Source organism: Phaenicophaeus curvirostris, chromosome Z (assembly GCF_032191515.1).
Source record: "Phaenicophaeus curvirostris isolate KB17595 chromosome Z, BPBGC_Pcur_1.0, whole genome shotgun sequence".
Taxonomy (NCBI): Eukaryota; Metazoa; Chordata; class Aves; order Cuculiformes; family Cuculidae; genus Phaenicophaeus; species Phaenicophaeus curvirostris.
Window position 1 is genome coordinate 62,855,123 of NC_091431.1, and position 16,810 is coordinate 62,871,932.

Sequence of the window (16,810 nt, forward strand, 5' to 3'; positions counted from 1 at the left end):
ACAATCTGTAAGTATGATAGGTAGTGGAAAGATTTGGCAGGACGTACTTCAGGACATACTTCAGGAGTAGAAGTGGAAGTAGAGTATTATAATATTCTGCCTTTTTCAGGACCCAATTAATGATGTGTTAAAGTTCCTGCTACTTCTAAAAGAAAAGGAAAACATGTAATTATATATGAAAGAGATCAAATACATTTCTTTTTCCTTGATCATCATGCTTACTGGTAAAAGGGTTGCTATAATCATTATTAACGATATGCCTAGTTTATGCCTGCTTGGTGAGACACAATATTGTATGCCAAGAATTGTATGCCAAGGAAATGCATGGCTGAAAACTTCAGTTCTCTATCTAGAAAGGCAAGAGCTTCCACACTAATGTAAAAACCAAACCTAATAATTCAATACTATTTTCAAATGTGAGATATCGTCTCTTAAAGCAAATAGATGTAAGGTATAATTGTAATTGACAAACACAAATTCTAAGAACGTGGCATCATAATTTTAGAATGAAGGCCATATGTTAATTGAGTCAATTAATTTATCAATTTCTGTGCTTAATATTTTATAGATCCCATTGAAGAAGAAGATGCAAACGTTCTTTATAGTTCAATACAGGAACTACTGAAAGCAGCTGTTATGGCAGGTGCTGATATTCTCTCGGAGACATTTCAGCTTTTAATGGATTCTGCCAAGGATCTTAGTAGAAAATTGCATGGTTTAGTTCCAGATGGGCTTTATCTTCCAGCACCGCCATTATACTGTCCTCAGCCAGCTTCTCTCAGTGAAGTAAGCATGCACAATAGAAGATTCCTGGGTCTTGTTTGAATGTGCTATGAAGTAATCATGATCTTTATTCTAATTCCTTTCATTTTTTTCCTGTTTTTTCCGTGTCTATTCATTTTCTTAAGTAGTACCATAGTTATAAGTATGTGTGCCTCTGTTTTTTCCATAACAAATCCGTGCTCTAAAGAAGAAGGGAAATACTCTTAGGAGCTGAAGAAAACATATAGGACAGATTCCTTATTGTATATATTCTTTCTAATTTGGGGGCTTGATTTTTGCCTTGGAATTTGCATTTTTCAGGAAGACTGTGATGACATTCTTCTAAAAATTGAGAGAGAAAGTCGTCAGAAAGTGTCAGGAGTCCTTCAGCGAATTATCTTACTCTTCCGGGCTGCTCATTGCTCCTGCCCTGCAGCACAGTGGTACGTTGCACAGCTGAAGTGGGCAAGAAAAGTTATGCAAAAAGTAAGAATTTAACTTGGGTTTTTTTTGTAACTTGATTATCCTACATAAATATTACTATCAAGCTTGCAATTGCACTTGCTACAGAAGGCAGGGTGTGTGACTGCCTTCCCTTAACCCCCGTATGCCAGCATTCATGCAGTTATCTGCATCAGAAACCAGTCTGACTGACAGATATTTCCTTCTGTTTGCTTATGGCATGGTCACATGGTTAATGCTGTCACGGGGAAGAGATCAGATGTACCAGCTGAAACAAGAGGAAAAACTAGTCTGTCTTGGTTGCTAGCAGCCTGGACTGTGTTGGATTAAACTGGTTTCTTAATTGTGATCTTAGTTCTTCTTATAGTTTGTTGCTCTTATATTTTTGGTAATCATAAGTACTGTGCAAACAAAAACACTTTGTACCATAGCTTATAGTAAACATATTTGTTTAAATCAATTTTCAAAATACTTGAAGAAAATGGAAAACAAGCTTAAGGCAATTTTATTGATCTTGGCAGTATTCTGCTAGTAACTGAGAGGCTGTGCATTTAGTAGTGATACATACAAACTTGAATTTATTTTTATTTCTATTTTTATTGTTTATTTCTTTATTTTTACTGTCTATAGATTCGAATGAAAGGATCTCTTCCTTTGCTGAGTCCATTCCCAGAGACTTTGCTTCGTTACTCTAATTTCCGCACTGTTTTCTGTAGAGCTACATCTTCTGGAGAGCATCAGTTTGATGATATTACCTGTAAGATTTTAGGTCTGTATGCAACAAAATAAAATAATTTAGAACCGGAAAAAAGGACAGAAATGAAACTCTACAGGTGCAGTGAAACACTTAGTATTTTGAAATAATATACTGCAGTGTGTGGAGAAACATGTTCCATTTCCAGCTTTTATGTTAGTTACCAAAACCATTACTCTGAAAGTTGCTGGTTTAGATTGTTGTGCATGTTGTAGGTGTTACAGATGTGAAAGAACTTGAACACTAAGTGGGACTGACGAGCTGTAGCTGCAGACCACTAATGAAAACTCAAGAATGAGTAATTTTTTTAACTACTGTTAAGATAGTGTTAATTCCTTTCTTCGAGCTAAAAATCTCAAGCTATTTTATTTCATTTATTTAACTAAAATCTCACCATATTGCATGTTTGTTTTGTAGGCTGGTTCAGAGAGCTATGTGCATTGTGTTGGATGCTTCACGTTCGTGAAAGATTATCTCACAACTGTAGGCAGTACCAAACTGCAAGGGAAAATATTAACAATCATAAGGTAATTATATCTCTAATATAGTAAAGATACATTTTAGTTGCATATAGGATGGAATTACCACTATGCTATAATGTGCAGAATTTGATGCAACAGAATAGTGCTGTCCATGTGAACTACGTCTTTCCTATAGTATTTCTGTTGAGCTTCTGCTTAGTATTTTACTTGCATAATTGAAAAGGTACTGTTAGAAGAGCAATAGTTTCCACGCTTATTTTCTACCTAAGTGTTTACTACCTTTTCTTTTCATTAGATCAAGATAATTTGGGTTTTTCCTGACTAATATGTTGGGTAGCAACACACAATGAGCAACCCAAGCACTGTGGCTGGGAGGAGCTGGGAAGCCATAGCCAGGGTCCTCAAGGTTATAAAAGGTTACAACGACTCTGTTGTGTTATGCAAATTAGGAAGGTAACTGTTGAAGGCGGGCTAAAGTTAAACAGTTTTATAAAAGCAGAACGAACCCTAAATAAAACGGCTTCACTTGGATCACATTGATCGGTGTGTGTTGTCCCGTATTTTCTTCCGTCGCTAATATATATTTAACGCACCAAAAAATGGTTTTTAATGCATTAATATACATGATTTTCGAAAAGAAAAATGAAAAAATTTAAAATTTAATCTTGTTTTCTGTACATATACCCTCATCAATTAATATCAAGGTCAAAGAAGGCAAAAGAAGAAACTGCTATCATGATACTTGTTATATGTTCTCTAACAGTGCAGTTATTGATTTTTGTTCTATCTAGTCTGCCAACTCAACTGTCCTTGTGAACGGATGCTTCCTTTTTGAAACAAGTCCAAAATTTCTCTTCACCAGAAAAATCAAGTTTCAAATAAACTGGAGGGCTCTGTATGAAACAGTAGAATATTCTGATTGTTCTGTGCTTTGTGCAGCAGTGGCAAATCAGATATAAACCACTGACTGTTTCAAAATACTCTGATCCATCCATTAAAATCCTCGTGGCTGGCTTAAAGATCTTGCTTTCAAAAATGACTTGGAAAACGGACTCTTCAGCAGAGCATTACTAGAATTACTTTCTAAGCTTGTTTAAAAGAAACTTTCTTTTTTTAAATATATAAGTTATATATTTAACGAAGTTATATGTTACATATATTTATATGTTAATAGTTACATGTTTTATAAAGCTGGTGAAGGGGCTGGAGAACAGTTCTTAAGAGCAGATGAGGGAACTGGGGTTGTTCAGCCTAGAGAAAAGGAGGCTGAGAGGGAGACCTTATCATTCTCTACATCTGCCTGAAAGGAGGTTGTAGCAAGGTGAGTGTTGGTCTCTTCTCTCAAGTGACTGACAATAGGGCAAGAAGAAATGGCTTCAAGTTGTGCAAAGGGAGGTTCAAGTTTGGACACCAGGAAAACTGACTTCATGGAAGGGGTTCTCAGGTATTGGAACAGGCTGCCCAGGGAGGTCGTTGGGTCAGTGTTCCTGGAGGTATTTAAAAGATGGGTAGGTGAAGTGCGTAGGGATAGGGTATAGTAGTGGACAGGTATGATTGGACTCAATGATCTCAAATGTCTTTTCTAACCAAGCAATCTATGGTTCTATGATCAGGGTCCATTACAACCTTGATCCGTCTCCTGGCATCGTATTTTTCTCTGTTTGCAATGAAGTTAGAGATTTGTATTTTCTTTTGGCTGGGGAAGAATCATTACTGTTGGCCATGTATGAATAATTTAGCTGAAATATATTGTGCATATCAATTAATGTTTCTATAGCAAGGTGTTTTCTTTTAGGATCCAAAGAAGAATGAATGTGATGCCTCCACAGTTGAGCACTGTCTGAATGCAGTGGAGTGGGCTTGTCGAATGCTTCCCTTCTGCAGGTTCATGAATGTTGAAGAGTTAGTTCAAGATGTAATTTTGAGTCTGCTTGGACAGTTGCCACCACTGAAAAAGGTAGAAGATACTAAAAGTAGAACAAAAGCAATAGAGCCTATAAGAAGTGTAATCAGAATCTTCTTGTAAAAGCTGCTTGTTAGATTTCATGGTGGTCTAAGTTCTGCTGAAAATTATACCTTACTTTTATGTTAGCTGTTTGAAAAGATACTTTATTTTGTGCAGGTGGCAGAGATTTTTGTAAAAGCATTTCCTAAACCTGAAGATATAAGAGTTCCATTAAGAGATAAATATCACGGACTTCAGCAGCGACTCCAACAAACTGTTGTTAAAGGTAATGTGCATCCTTCCTGAGGAAATATTAAATGAACTTTCTTTTTTACCCTACTTACTAACTTACAACAATACCTTCTTTCATACCACATGTGAAACAATTATTACAGTTTTCAGTTAGACAACTAAAGAGTTCCATGTTTTCTTTCTGATACGTCTGTCCCAATAACAGAACATCCTGACTTCCACGTTAATGGTGTTTAGTCACCTCTTACCAGTTTCAGTTTTTATGTTTAAATGGCTATAGTTTATGATGAATCAGAGTTCATTCATGTCTTAATTTGAGAGAATAATTGAAAACTGGGAAGTTTGCATTTAAGATATCTTGGTTTTCTTCCTTTTGATAGGTGCTGAAAGTGAAGAAATTATGTCTGTTGTTATACAGGCTACTGAAAAAGCAAGAGTGAAGACCTTGAGACGTGTAATAAGGAACATAGGCCCCATAGAAATTAATATCTGGGAGCCAGCAGAAGAGAGAGCAGCAGATGATGAGGAACACTGTTATGACAGATTCTCATTAGGCACTAGTCTAAGTGGAAGCACACTTACTGATCTTGGGAGTCCTCAGATATACAGTGATGCTGACACAGCAGATACACTTTCTCATGCTTTGTTTACTGAAGAAACACGAGCTCGAACAGCTTCACTTCAAAGGTATGAAGGAAATTGCCGAGAAAGCTTTCTATTTAGATTAAAAAAAAGAGAAGTGTTATCTCTTACTATTCAAGTAATGTTTTCACCAAACAGGATAATTTGAGTAATTTATGAAATGAAGAACTACATATTTACCAAATTTTAGAACTACTAATGTTATCTCAGTTATTATATGACTAATATGTTATTGAGGTGTAAATTGTTATCAGCTGCAATTCATATATGATACTGCTGAGTTGCTATCTGTAAAAATATGGATTTTGCATTTAATTAATTTGCCACCTCAACATTGTATTAATGTAAATTTGGGGTTGTTAGTTTCCCTATTTTAAACAACAGAGGAAGAAAAGGAACTGATGTTGCATTTACTAATTTTTTCATGTAATTCTTCTTAAAATGTATTTTGTTGTCAACAGTACGTATGTTTGTTGTCTTACAGGGATAATGAACATCACAGACAGGGAGAAATCCGTAGCAAAAATACCGCACACGAGATAAAAGCTCTTAACTGGAAAACAAAATATAAGGATGAATTATATGGAAAAGATGTGCATAATCAATGTAATTTGCCTGTAGTTGGTGCATGGGAATTTGAACGTGATGATGATGAATATGTTATTTTTTTAGAACTCTTTTTGAGTTATATTCTTGAGAAAGATCTGATAAGGTACAATGACCTTGGAATTCCATTTCTTACTAGCTTTTCTAGACTTCTTCGAGAGCATCAATTAAACTCTCTCTTTTTTGATGTTCATACAACGCTAAAACGTCGACAAGGCAAAACTAGAAGCCGAACTGTGTTTAGAGCAGGGTCTTGCTATACTGTTGCCCTGGTGTCTTGTGATCCTGAAACAGCATCTGTTTATAATGAAAATGAAAATACTTTGGAAAATCCAATCATCGTACAGTCCATTGTACAGACAACAGAACCTGCTGTACATAACCTAATGACAGGATTTAACGAAGGCTTATTCGGTTTAAAACGCAAGTCACTTTACAGAACTCAGAGAGACAATCAAGGAGTCACTGTTGCACCAGCAAGCCACACCTTTCTTAACCATACTTCCTCTAGCCTGCAAACTCAGGCAACTTCTAAATATATTTACAAAACTGTTGATATGGTTGATACTGTGCCAGGAGAAGAACTGGCTATAGAGTTAATGGGTAATTTGAGCAATATTGCAAAATTGCTCGAGTGGATGATCAGATGGTCTGATAAAAGACTGCTCTGGGGTTCAAATAAACAAGATTCCTTAGAAGAGATTCTCCCAATGGTACATGTGAAAACATCAGCAGCTGCTATTCTGACTTCTTTGTGGCTATTAGAACAGTTACACAGAGATGGATCTCAAGAAAGGAGCATAAAATTTAAGGTAAGAAAGTGGATGGATAACTGTCAATGAAATGTGTGAGTTAGCTATGCCAGTAAAGAAAATCACACACATCTATTATCTTGTTGTTCTGTTCTCAGTAAAACCAGGAATATTAATTGACAATCTACTTTAAGGGTTGCTAGGAAAAGAAATGTTACAGGAAAACCGTAATTCTGTTTGTATGCAGACTGTTGTTAGAGATTAAAGATCTCCTTGGAAGTCCTATATAAATTCTAACTCATTTATCTAGATACCACATTATTTGAGCAGATTCCTACAAGTCCAGCTCTTTTGTCTAGTTTTAGACGTCATCTTTGAAATAACTGAATATCAGAGATAAAGTATGGAAAACCAAGACAAAGAATAAAGAAACAGTTTATCTGGGGAGACTTAAGTTCAGAGGAATTTTTCTTTGAGGACACTGCAGATACTGAAGTATTTAAAACTAGTTAAACATGGGTGAAGACTGAATTTGGAATTTCTGTCCTGAACTGTTATACAGAGAATGTGTGTTAATGTAAAAGAGATTTGCCAGAAGAACCTGATGAATATTGCTTTATTTTGTATTTAGGAGCATCTGGATCACTTGCCCTCTTTAATTAAGCCTGCACAAAAGGCTTTGAGGGGAGGAGGTTGTTGTTTTTTTTATGGAAAACACTTCTCTGATATCAAAAGATTTTGTCTGCAAAACGCAGACAAAGGTTTGTATTTTCTATTTGCACTGATAAGTGCCCCTTGTATTTTACTTAACACTTACTGACAAAATTTTATGCCAACACCATGTTTATATATGACTTTTTGCCTCTCATACTGTTTTCAGTGATAATTTTAGAGTTTTGTATTGCATGTGATCAAAGCAAAACTGTGTATCTCTACATAGAGACATATAGTATATTTGACAGTTGTCTCTCAATTGACACTGACAAATCTCTCTTATTTATATTTCTGTTGACTAATTCAGAGAACTATTGCTTCACGTAATGTTAGAAGGGTAAAAAAACAGGTTCCACAGACAGCTGTAAATCCAGAATTACTCAGCTCCATAATACAGAATAAAACAATATGAAGTTAAACATAAACACACTGAGTGAAATTGTTTAGTTTTCTTTAGAGTAACAGATATCTCTTTTTTTAACTGGTGAATTTTCATTATTGTTATTGTTACTAATAGAGCCTGGATAATCAGTGTCTGAAAGAATTTGCATCTCTGTCAGAAGCCCAGTCTAGTACAGAACAAGAAAGTAGTATGGATGAAGGCTCTTCCATACTGGTCAATCCTCCTCTTGATGTCCAGAGTGTACAAGCCTATGATGACCTTTGTGAAACTGGTTTTGGGTAATTTCCTTTTTAATCTAAGAACTCTAGTTGGTCTTAATTCCTCAGATAGGCTGCATGAACAGTTTTATTGTTATTACTTTATATACATGTTTAATTTTGAGTGCAAAATCAAACCTATACATATTGTTTACAAATGCCTGAAGCAGATTAAATGCATCAGCAGATGTACCTCTGGGTTGAAAACAATGTTGCTGTAGCATATGAAGTCAATTGTGCATGGTTATTTATAAACTTAGTGATGTGGGAATGAAATCTAGATTTCTGATATAATTGATAAAATGGTTTTCTTAAAGAATTCAGTTAACTTCCACTCCCTTTAGTGTAATTTTCTTTGTGTTGGGATGAGAGTTCACAACATTAGTTTCTTTCTCCCAGGATCTATGATCTGGTTATATTTATTTCAACTGTATGCATTTCAGAAAAACAGATGGAAAAGGCAGTAAATATTTTATTTATTAATATCTTACACAGTTCTGAAGATGGAGATTCCTGAACTGCTGCTGCACTAAAGAAACAAAAGATCTTTGAGTATCCTGAGACATTACTGTGTGTCTTCTTTGACAAGGATTTTTTTTTTTAGTAAAGGAAGTTTTCATGAGGGAGATGAGTGTAATCTTAAGTACATGATTTTGAAGACATGGTGCAGTTCACACCTTTCTGTTTTGGTAGATTGTATGTGTTGGATACATTTTTCTGGAAACAGCCCATCTGAAATACTCTAGCATTAATGTCAGTAAAATATCACAGTTACGTAAGAAATACTATTGATCTTGGTTTAAGTAAAATTCAGAGAGAAAATTGATATGATTATTGACTATATCACAGTAGTGTTTGTTTTACAATTATGCAGTAGCCTGCAAGGTCAGAGGAACAGCATACTTAAACTAAGGAAGATACTTACATTATTTCTATTGTTAATTACCTTCTATAATTCCAATTACCAGAATGACTACAGAATCAAAATACTTTGATAAGAAGGAATGTAATCATGGCAGTTATTCTGTACCTCATATGACTGAAGATATTAATGAATTAAGGCCGCTTGTTCAGGAGGAGTTAGATGTAACATCAGAAAAAGAAGGTTTGTTTTTATGGTATATCCTTTTACTATGGTCTGACACATGGAAAAATAGGAGTTCTGCTTGAATAGGGTTTTACGTCCCTCTGTCTAATCAAAAAATAGAATTCATGGTTCTATTGTAATTATTATTCTATCTCTTTTATATTATAACTACGTGTTATGCAAATGCTTTCTCAAGACTTTCTGATCCATTTTGCACTTATGTAACTTCTTTTTGCTATAGAGATAGGACAATGTGTATTGCCCAATGTACATTTCATTCTGTTATTTACTTTAATTCAGAAAATACTAATGCAGCTGTCTAAACTACAGTTTGAAAATTATAAGAGTTGAGTGTGTATAGGTTAAGCATATCATATTCCTATCATGAAAATAAGCTTGTATTTTTTTCCCTTCCAATTCCTTCATGTGCATGCATCATCACTAGTAGTAACACACATTTTGAATTTGCTGAGACATCTTTCAATCTCTTTCTTCTCACCAGAGAAAAGGTGTGACCAGTGTGACCAGTTGACAGAAATCACTTAGGAGTGCTGTATATCCCATGCTTTTATTGTGTTTATTTTATAGAGTTTTTTGAGGAGCCATATGAAACTCCAAAGAGCTCCAACAGCTCTGCCAAGATCAAAACTATAGAACATCAGAGAGGAAAGGCAAGTTACCATCCTATATAGAAGCATTAGTTACTATAAATACTCTTTTCAAAATATCCTGAGTTCCTCATATGCTTAAGAAACTGGGGGTTTAAAGCATTTAGGATTAATGATTTTTTTTTCCTGCTTAAACCAATAATAAAAGTCACAAGTAATTAAATGATAATAAAGTGGGATCTGCTATGAGCACTTTAGAAAACTGATTTTTGTAAAATTGTATTTGTATATGCCTATATTTATATATAGTAATTATAAGTAAAAATTACATAAAATCTCTGTAATAGATAACACTACATATAAATAGATAAGATTATTTATGCACACACATATATAGAAGCATATAAATAAAAAAAGAACACCAGATGAACTTCTGATTAACAGGTCAGATTTTTATGTGTATTTTGTTATACTGCAAAGCTGTATGAGCAACTTTTATGTCTTAAAACAGTGTGTTACCTCTGAAGTTGTCACAGGGTGATTAAATAAAGACTCTACTATTTGTTTGCATGCTTACTTGTTTTCAAATCAGATATATAAAGATGGTTATTTTGCTCTCACCTGAAAACACAGTCTGAATCTTAAACAAGCCTTCAATCATCATCTTTGGTCATAAGTTTCCTTTTCGGAAATCAGCTAAAGGTTATTATGCTGAAATATGAATTGCAATGACGTTATTTTACTTGCCTATGTTTCTCTACGTTTGGTGGTGTTAATGGTATTAGAAACAATAAAAGTATTGTCATCTTCAGTTCCACAATGCATTTTACTATAGTGAATTTTGTGATGTGTAAAATCCTGCATTTGTTTCAGTTTCTTAGTTCATAGATAGTTTGTGTATAGTAGGGTTGTTTCCACATTTTCATCTTTACCTGGGGGTGCTACATTCATGTGTATGTGTTCAGTTTACTGTATAGATATGAATTTGAAAATAAAAACTCATAATAATGACTTAAACCAAAGATGCTCAGAAGACTCATTAAGATATGTCCTTCTCATCTGTAGCTGTCTTCTGATAACATATAGTTTTGATAACATGTAATTTTGAGTATTTTTTGGTCAAATTTTTTCAAATGGCTGATTAATCAAAATGTGTTGCTTTAGGCTAATAACATTTTATTGAAGCTGAAGGGGGTTATGAAAATTTACAAGTTCAGATGCAATTTTTGTATTCCAGCAGGACTCGGTTTCAGATGTTGATAATCCCCAAGAGGAACAAAAGGTGGAAGAAACAAAGGAAGAAAGGGCTGAACTAAATGAGTGAGAGACTTTTTTTTTTTCCTATTGTTTAAATTACTTATTTAACTTTCCTCAGAAATCTAAAGTAGTTTTGTTAATGATGGTATTCAGTGGAGACTCAATAGGTTCTTGCTGTTGTTTATAGCAACAGACTCATGATTTGAAACAAAATTTCCATTGTCTTTTATTCCACCTGAGCAGGCATTTTACATATGCAAAGTGCTGGATTGTTGAGTGGTTATTTTAGTCATGCTGAAATAAAAGAGGCGTGGCTTGTGGGAAGTTGTAATTTGTATTTGGGAAAAGGATAAAGAATAACCAGAAAAGCTTTCAGATACACAATTCCTTCTTCAGACCTGAAACAGAAGCATAATCGTCAGGCTAAATACAAGTGGAGAGTTGTTATTCTGGGAAACTCTAACAGTTAATCTATTACCTAGCTTAGAAAAAAAGAGAGGTTGGTGCCTAGGAAGCAAGAGGTAAGATTAAAATGTAAATGGATGATATGCTTATTAGCTCCTGAAAGGAGGAGGGAGGATTTTTAGACACCTTAAGAAATTCACTTATTTATTGTTTTTTTTAAATCATGTGCTTTAAAATATCTCTACATTTATAATATAATGTAGATGGAAGTATAGAAATAATCCATAAACTTGATTGTCACATCATCTCTTTGAACAGACTACTACTCAGTTTGATTTCTCTGTATTTTTTCAAGAGAAGAAACTATATTCTGAAAACACAGGGTTTGTTATGTTTACAATGAGGACAGTTTTGAGATTTTTTTCGTTTGTTTTAATGACAAAAAGAATGAACCTATTTTTATTATTTCCATTAGCTTTTTTTTTGAATCCACCATATTTCTAGTAATGAAACCCGTTCCTCTGGTATAATATGGCATAACATCTTAATATTTAAGGTCTTATTAATTGTGATGGCAGATAAATAGATAAACCTGTGTATATATGATGTTTGTGAAAATCTTTTACATGGTTTACTTGTCAAAACATTTAGAATCCTCAACTATTTTAAACTGATGCTTTTTTATTTCGAAAGGAACAAAAATAACTGCACATAAGATGTCCTTCAAGTATTTCTTATGATGTTGGCATTTTTTTTTTTTATAGAATGAAGTAATGCTATTAACAGTATTGCTTAAATTGGATTTTGTCGTGTTTTGTCAACTCAGATAAACCTCCTTTTTTGCCTGCTGTTTGTGTTGAATAGCCTGGACCTATTCACTGCTTTTGTTTGAGTCAGTTTCTGATTGCTAAGGAGACAAAACATGAATGTCAATATTTGCCAGTTCCAAGTACACTGTAATGCACAAATTGAAGGGGTGCAGATCAGTATAGCTCTGATCAGGTGGCTCTAAGGTATTTTATCTCGTACTAAGTAAAATACTTCTTCAGGAGGTTGTATATGTGTGTGTGTATGCATATACACATGTATATGTAAGTGTATCTTAAAATAAACAGTGTAACATATTCTTGTAATATTTTCAATACTGATTTTTTCTTTCTTTATAGCATGACTGAGGTTGTTACTGGCACCATTTCTCACTCATTCATTTTAGAACAAGAAGCAGAAGTTCCCAGGTAAAATAAAGCTATAATGTTTTATATAATAAAAAATGGACTATCCCTATTAAATTTTCATTCTGAAGTAACATGATATGTAGATTTCATTACAAAGTATTTGCAGGTATAAAATATGTATCTGCAAACTGTACTAACCTTTCCTGAAACCTTTTTTCTTTGCTTAATTCTTGAGGATCATATGCTCTTGCATGTTGTCCATAATATCACATGAATCAAACATGTTAATTCAGAGCTACCAGATTTCAGCAGAAGTGGTACTGTTCTCTGGTTCCAGACAGAATCATTATAATTATATACTAATACCATAAAATATATATTGTTACATAAAACACCTAAACAATAACATTATAAACTTAGTGTCATATTTTTATAAAATTATTAAAATTTATATGTCCTACAGCAACTGGTACATACACATGAATATGTACATAAATATGTTTATAGTATTTCTATGCACAGGGAGAAAGTTGGAACAGGGTAGAGGCGTCAGGAGTCAGTCTCAGGTTTTCACTTTTAGAAGTTTCCCCTATGATTTTTTTTTCTGCTTGTCTCTTTGGACTCCATTTCCATGTGTCTCTAATCCCATTTCCTTATTGATTTTTTTGTGCCAGCTTTTTTAAAAACCACTTTTTCTCAAACTTACAGGCTTACACATCTTGATTGCCTTCCAAAACGTTTTCTGTGCCTCTTCATGTATCTGATATCCAGAACTCTTTTAGTATTACTCATGAGCTCTTCCTTTATGCTTCTAGTTCTTCACATGCTCCTGTTCACCTGTGAAAAATCCAAAGTTTGCCTCTACCTGTAGCAGTGTTAGCACTTTTCTTAAATAACGTAATGTCTTTTGGATCAATTTTTGTTGATGTAGGTAAAGTCCTTCAGTTTCTTTATAACTTAATGTAAATCCTAAGCTTCTCTTCTTCATTTAAAGACTTCATCTATTTACGAGTCTTTACCTGCTTCTGGTTGTCTCTGTGAGAAAATTCGGTGTATTGTATCATCTGGTACATATTATTTTAGTGTTAATTGTTTTCTGATCTGAAGTTTTGTTGTTGTATATGAAGATACATTTTTAATTATATGAATGAAATTGGATCTGCCATCAGCGAAAAATACCTGTCTCTGTTTTCCATCACCTGTTTTGTTTTATGACTAAACAGGCTTTCTTTCTGTCAGATCATAATTTTCTACCTGTACCTCTAGTGAAGATAACATTTCAGATACCCTTTTGATTAAAAAATCAGATAGAACTTAGGTCTTTACTACTGTTTTTTGTTCAGTGTATTAGGAAGCATTAGGAAAAAGATTTCTTATGTACTCCTCAGTGAAGATTATGCAGTGTTAATTATTTAATTGTTCCTACAAATTAATTATTCTTTAGAAAAGAAGATATGTTTAAAATTTCCTGGATTGATTTAAGACAAACTGACACGGGTGCTCTGAACTAAGAATGTTTTTCATAGTTTTATTCTTTTCCTTCTGAAGTAATAGAGAGATTTCTCTAAGTGATCATCAGCCTCCTCAGACCGTTGTGTCAGCTGTGTCAAGTGTTGCCTCCAATACTTCCGTTTGTGCAAAGAAGCAAAAAGTCAGTGAAGTCCCTACAGAAGAGAAACCAAACACATCAGAAACTGTCACTCAGATGCTCCAAGATGAAATGTTTAAGTTGGTTCAGGTGAGAGCATCTCATTAGTGAAAATAATGTTCACACTTTGTATTGTGTTAGTTGAAACAATGGAGATAATTGCTCTTTTAAAGGTGTTCTGTTGGTGGTTGATTTTGAAAGAGATTTCCAGTTCCATGTAAACTAATGTGAAAACTTATTTTAGACTTAACTCTTGCTTTTGGCTCAAGAAAATTGGTAATATATTAATAAAAATTTAAGTGTGTTTTAGTTCACGTAACCATAGGTTAAGAAAAAATCTGAAGCTGTAGTTACTTTGTAGCTAGGATTGTACTAGGATTTAATTTTTGCTAGTACATTTGAGACAATTTTATGTCACATTACATTTACTCAGACTTCAAAAACAAGGGAATGAATTTGTCTTGCTTTAGCGTAACCTGTCTGTGGCTGGTATTCAATGAATCTTAAAAGATTTAAGTCCAGTGCAATAAACAATCATACAAGTGAATCATTATTGAATCTTTGGAATGTTGTTTATTTTGTTGCCTGTATTAACAGGATAATGAACAGTTGTAACATAGCCTAGACACAGAATTTTTGCAATTATTCCTGTTAAAGTTGTTTACAGTGTTAGTTTTGTGTGTGTATATCCAGCTACAGCAAATCAACTTCATGAGTTTAATGCAAATAGTGCAGTCACCCTTTGCCAACCTGCCAAACGTGCAACAAATTTTGCAACAGCATCAGCCTGTTCACCTGGAAGGAATCAAGCCTGCGCACAGTGCTGAAGGCAATGCCTCTCTGAAGTTACAATTGCCCACTCAAGAAGGTAAAGGAAAACTTAGTCAAGAGAGCACCGATTTTCAAGCGGGGAATAGTTTGAGAGATGAAAGCAACAATGATGATATAAAAGTAAGTGTATCCAACTGTCATTTATGAGAACTGTTCTGTATATCTGATATATTATCTGCCCTGTTAAATTAGGAAATGATTTTCTAGTGATTACTGCAGATGAAAAAGATTTGATCATGTATTGTGCATATTTGCATGATTGCTCATTTAAGGTACTTCTAAATGCTGTTTTGTTTGCTTTTCTGATTTAGAATCACCTGGATATGAATGTTTCAAGCCTGTTAGAAAGCCACCACAATGAGACAGGATTTATACCATCGTCTCAAGATGTGCATTCTTCAACACTTAGTAAACCACTTCATCTCCTAGCTCCTTCCTCAGGCATCCAGAAAAGACCGAAGTTTATCGCTATTGAGAAAAAAACCACTTACTCAAATGGATTTCCCTTGCTTAAGCTTGAATCACGTTATCATTTCAAACCAGCATTATTATATCCCATAGAAATGACATCAGCTTTTGCTAGACCACCCCCAGTGCCACGAGTAGCTTGGAGATCATCAGATTCCATAGGGAATTATCAGGCATCATACACACCAAAAAAGAGTGAGTCAGAAGCAGATTTGAACATGAGTAGATATGACCCTGAGATCCCAGGGCAGATGCACAAGCTGGAGAAAAGATGGGCAGAAGTTGTGCATAAAGAACCTCCCAAACACCTGAATCTAGATCAGTATGACGGACATCAAGGAGTTTCACCTCAGCAGCAGTTCTCTGCGAATGTGAACATGGACAAAGCACAGATCACTCAGAACCTGGGTGGTATTCCGCTGTTGCATCTTGATCCAGCACCTAGACTTCCAGCAGTTGTAAGGCAGCCAGTTACTACTGCTTCAGTACCTATTAAACCTGCAACAAAGGAGGCTGACTGCAGAAAAACCCAACGGCACGCAGGAATATCGCTGCTCCGTGTTAATTTACCTCAAAAAAAGAAGGTACTGGATTTTAGCAATGGATTTTTTACAAGTTTTAGGGGGTTTCAATTTCATGGTTTCTTATTCATGAAAAGTAAGTTAATGTTTCCAGGCTATGGTAGTGTAAAGCTCAGCTATGAGAAGGAATCTGGAACTACAGTACCTTGTTACTTGCATAACAGTAAGGCAGGCTGCATGCTTGGGTATGTTTTGAACAACATTAGTTGATTCCTCTTCCCATATTTCATAAACATTCAGCTCATTACCATTGTAAGGGATTTACTGTCTAAAATACTGGATAATATTTATATGGTAAAAAGTAGTTCCGGTTTTACAGAAATTTAAATAGAATTATTTACAGAAATACAAAGAATACAGTAAGATATCCTCTTCCATAAGGGCGAAAATAGAATGCTAAAAGGCTTTTTAATAAAACCCTGTCTTTTGGATATTGAGAATTTGACGTTTTGAAAAATGTTGTTCTGGTAGACTCTCACATGCTAGTGCATTCCAGTTGAAAAGAATAGAAATGTTTTTCCTTGAAACATACTTCTTCAGTCCTTGTCTACATTGCATGGTTCTTACCTTCATCCTCAACTGCATATGTTAGGAACGCAAATATTAGTGAAATACATTCTGTGGAGAAAATTCATATTTTGAGTTTATTTTCAGAAAATAGTTAACACACTTAAGCTGACATTCTGGTCCAACGCCTTTAATACTACATTTTCATTTTC

General features: G+C 34.4%; 1 protein-coding gene across 1 annotated transcript in view; it reads left to right on the forward strand.

Annotated features, from left to right (window-relative positions):
* Window positions 1-16,810, forward strand: part of CPLANE1 (ciliogenesis and planar polarity effector complex subunit 1) — a 55,251-nt gene that overhangs the window by 17,868 nt on the left and 20,573 nt on the right. Inside the window, exons 18-33 of the mRNA XM_069880143.1 lie at window positions 569-786; window positions 1,084-1,248; window positions 1,855-1,993; window positions 2,396-2,505; window positions 4,256-4,417; window positions 4,583-4,691; window positions 5,038-5,344; window positions 5,784-6,717; window positions 7,889-8,052; window positions 9,000-9,136; window positions 9,707-9,789; window positions 10,967-11,046; window positions 12,555-12,623; window positions 14,112-14,301; window positions 14,905-15,162; window positions 15,354-16,094. Of these exons, the coding sequence (XP_069736244.1) occupies window positions 569-786; window positions 1,084-1,248; window positions 1,855-1,993; window positions 2,396-2,505; window positions 4,256-4,417; window positions 4,583-4,691; window positions 5,038-5,344; window positions 5,784-6,717; window positions 7,889-8,052; window positions 9,000-9,136; window positions 9,707-9,789; window positions 10,967-11,046; window positions 12,555-12,623; window positions 14,112-14,301; window positions 14,905-15,162; window positions 15,354-16,094 (3,866 nt within the window). The remainder of the gene's footprint in view (window positions 1-568; window positions 787-1,083; window positions 1,249-1,854; window positions 1,994-2,395; window positions 2,506-4,255; window positions 4,418-4,582; window positions 4,692-5,037; window positions 5,345-5,783; window positions 6,718-7,888; window positions 8,053-8,999; window positions 9,137-9,706; window positions 9,790-10,966; window positions 11,047-12,554; window positions 12,624-14,111; window positions 14,302-14,904; window positions 15,163-15,353; window positions 16,095-16,810) is intronic.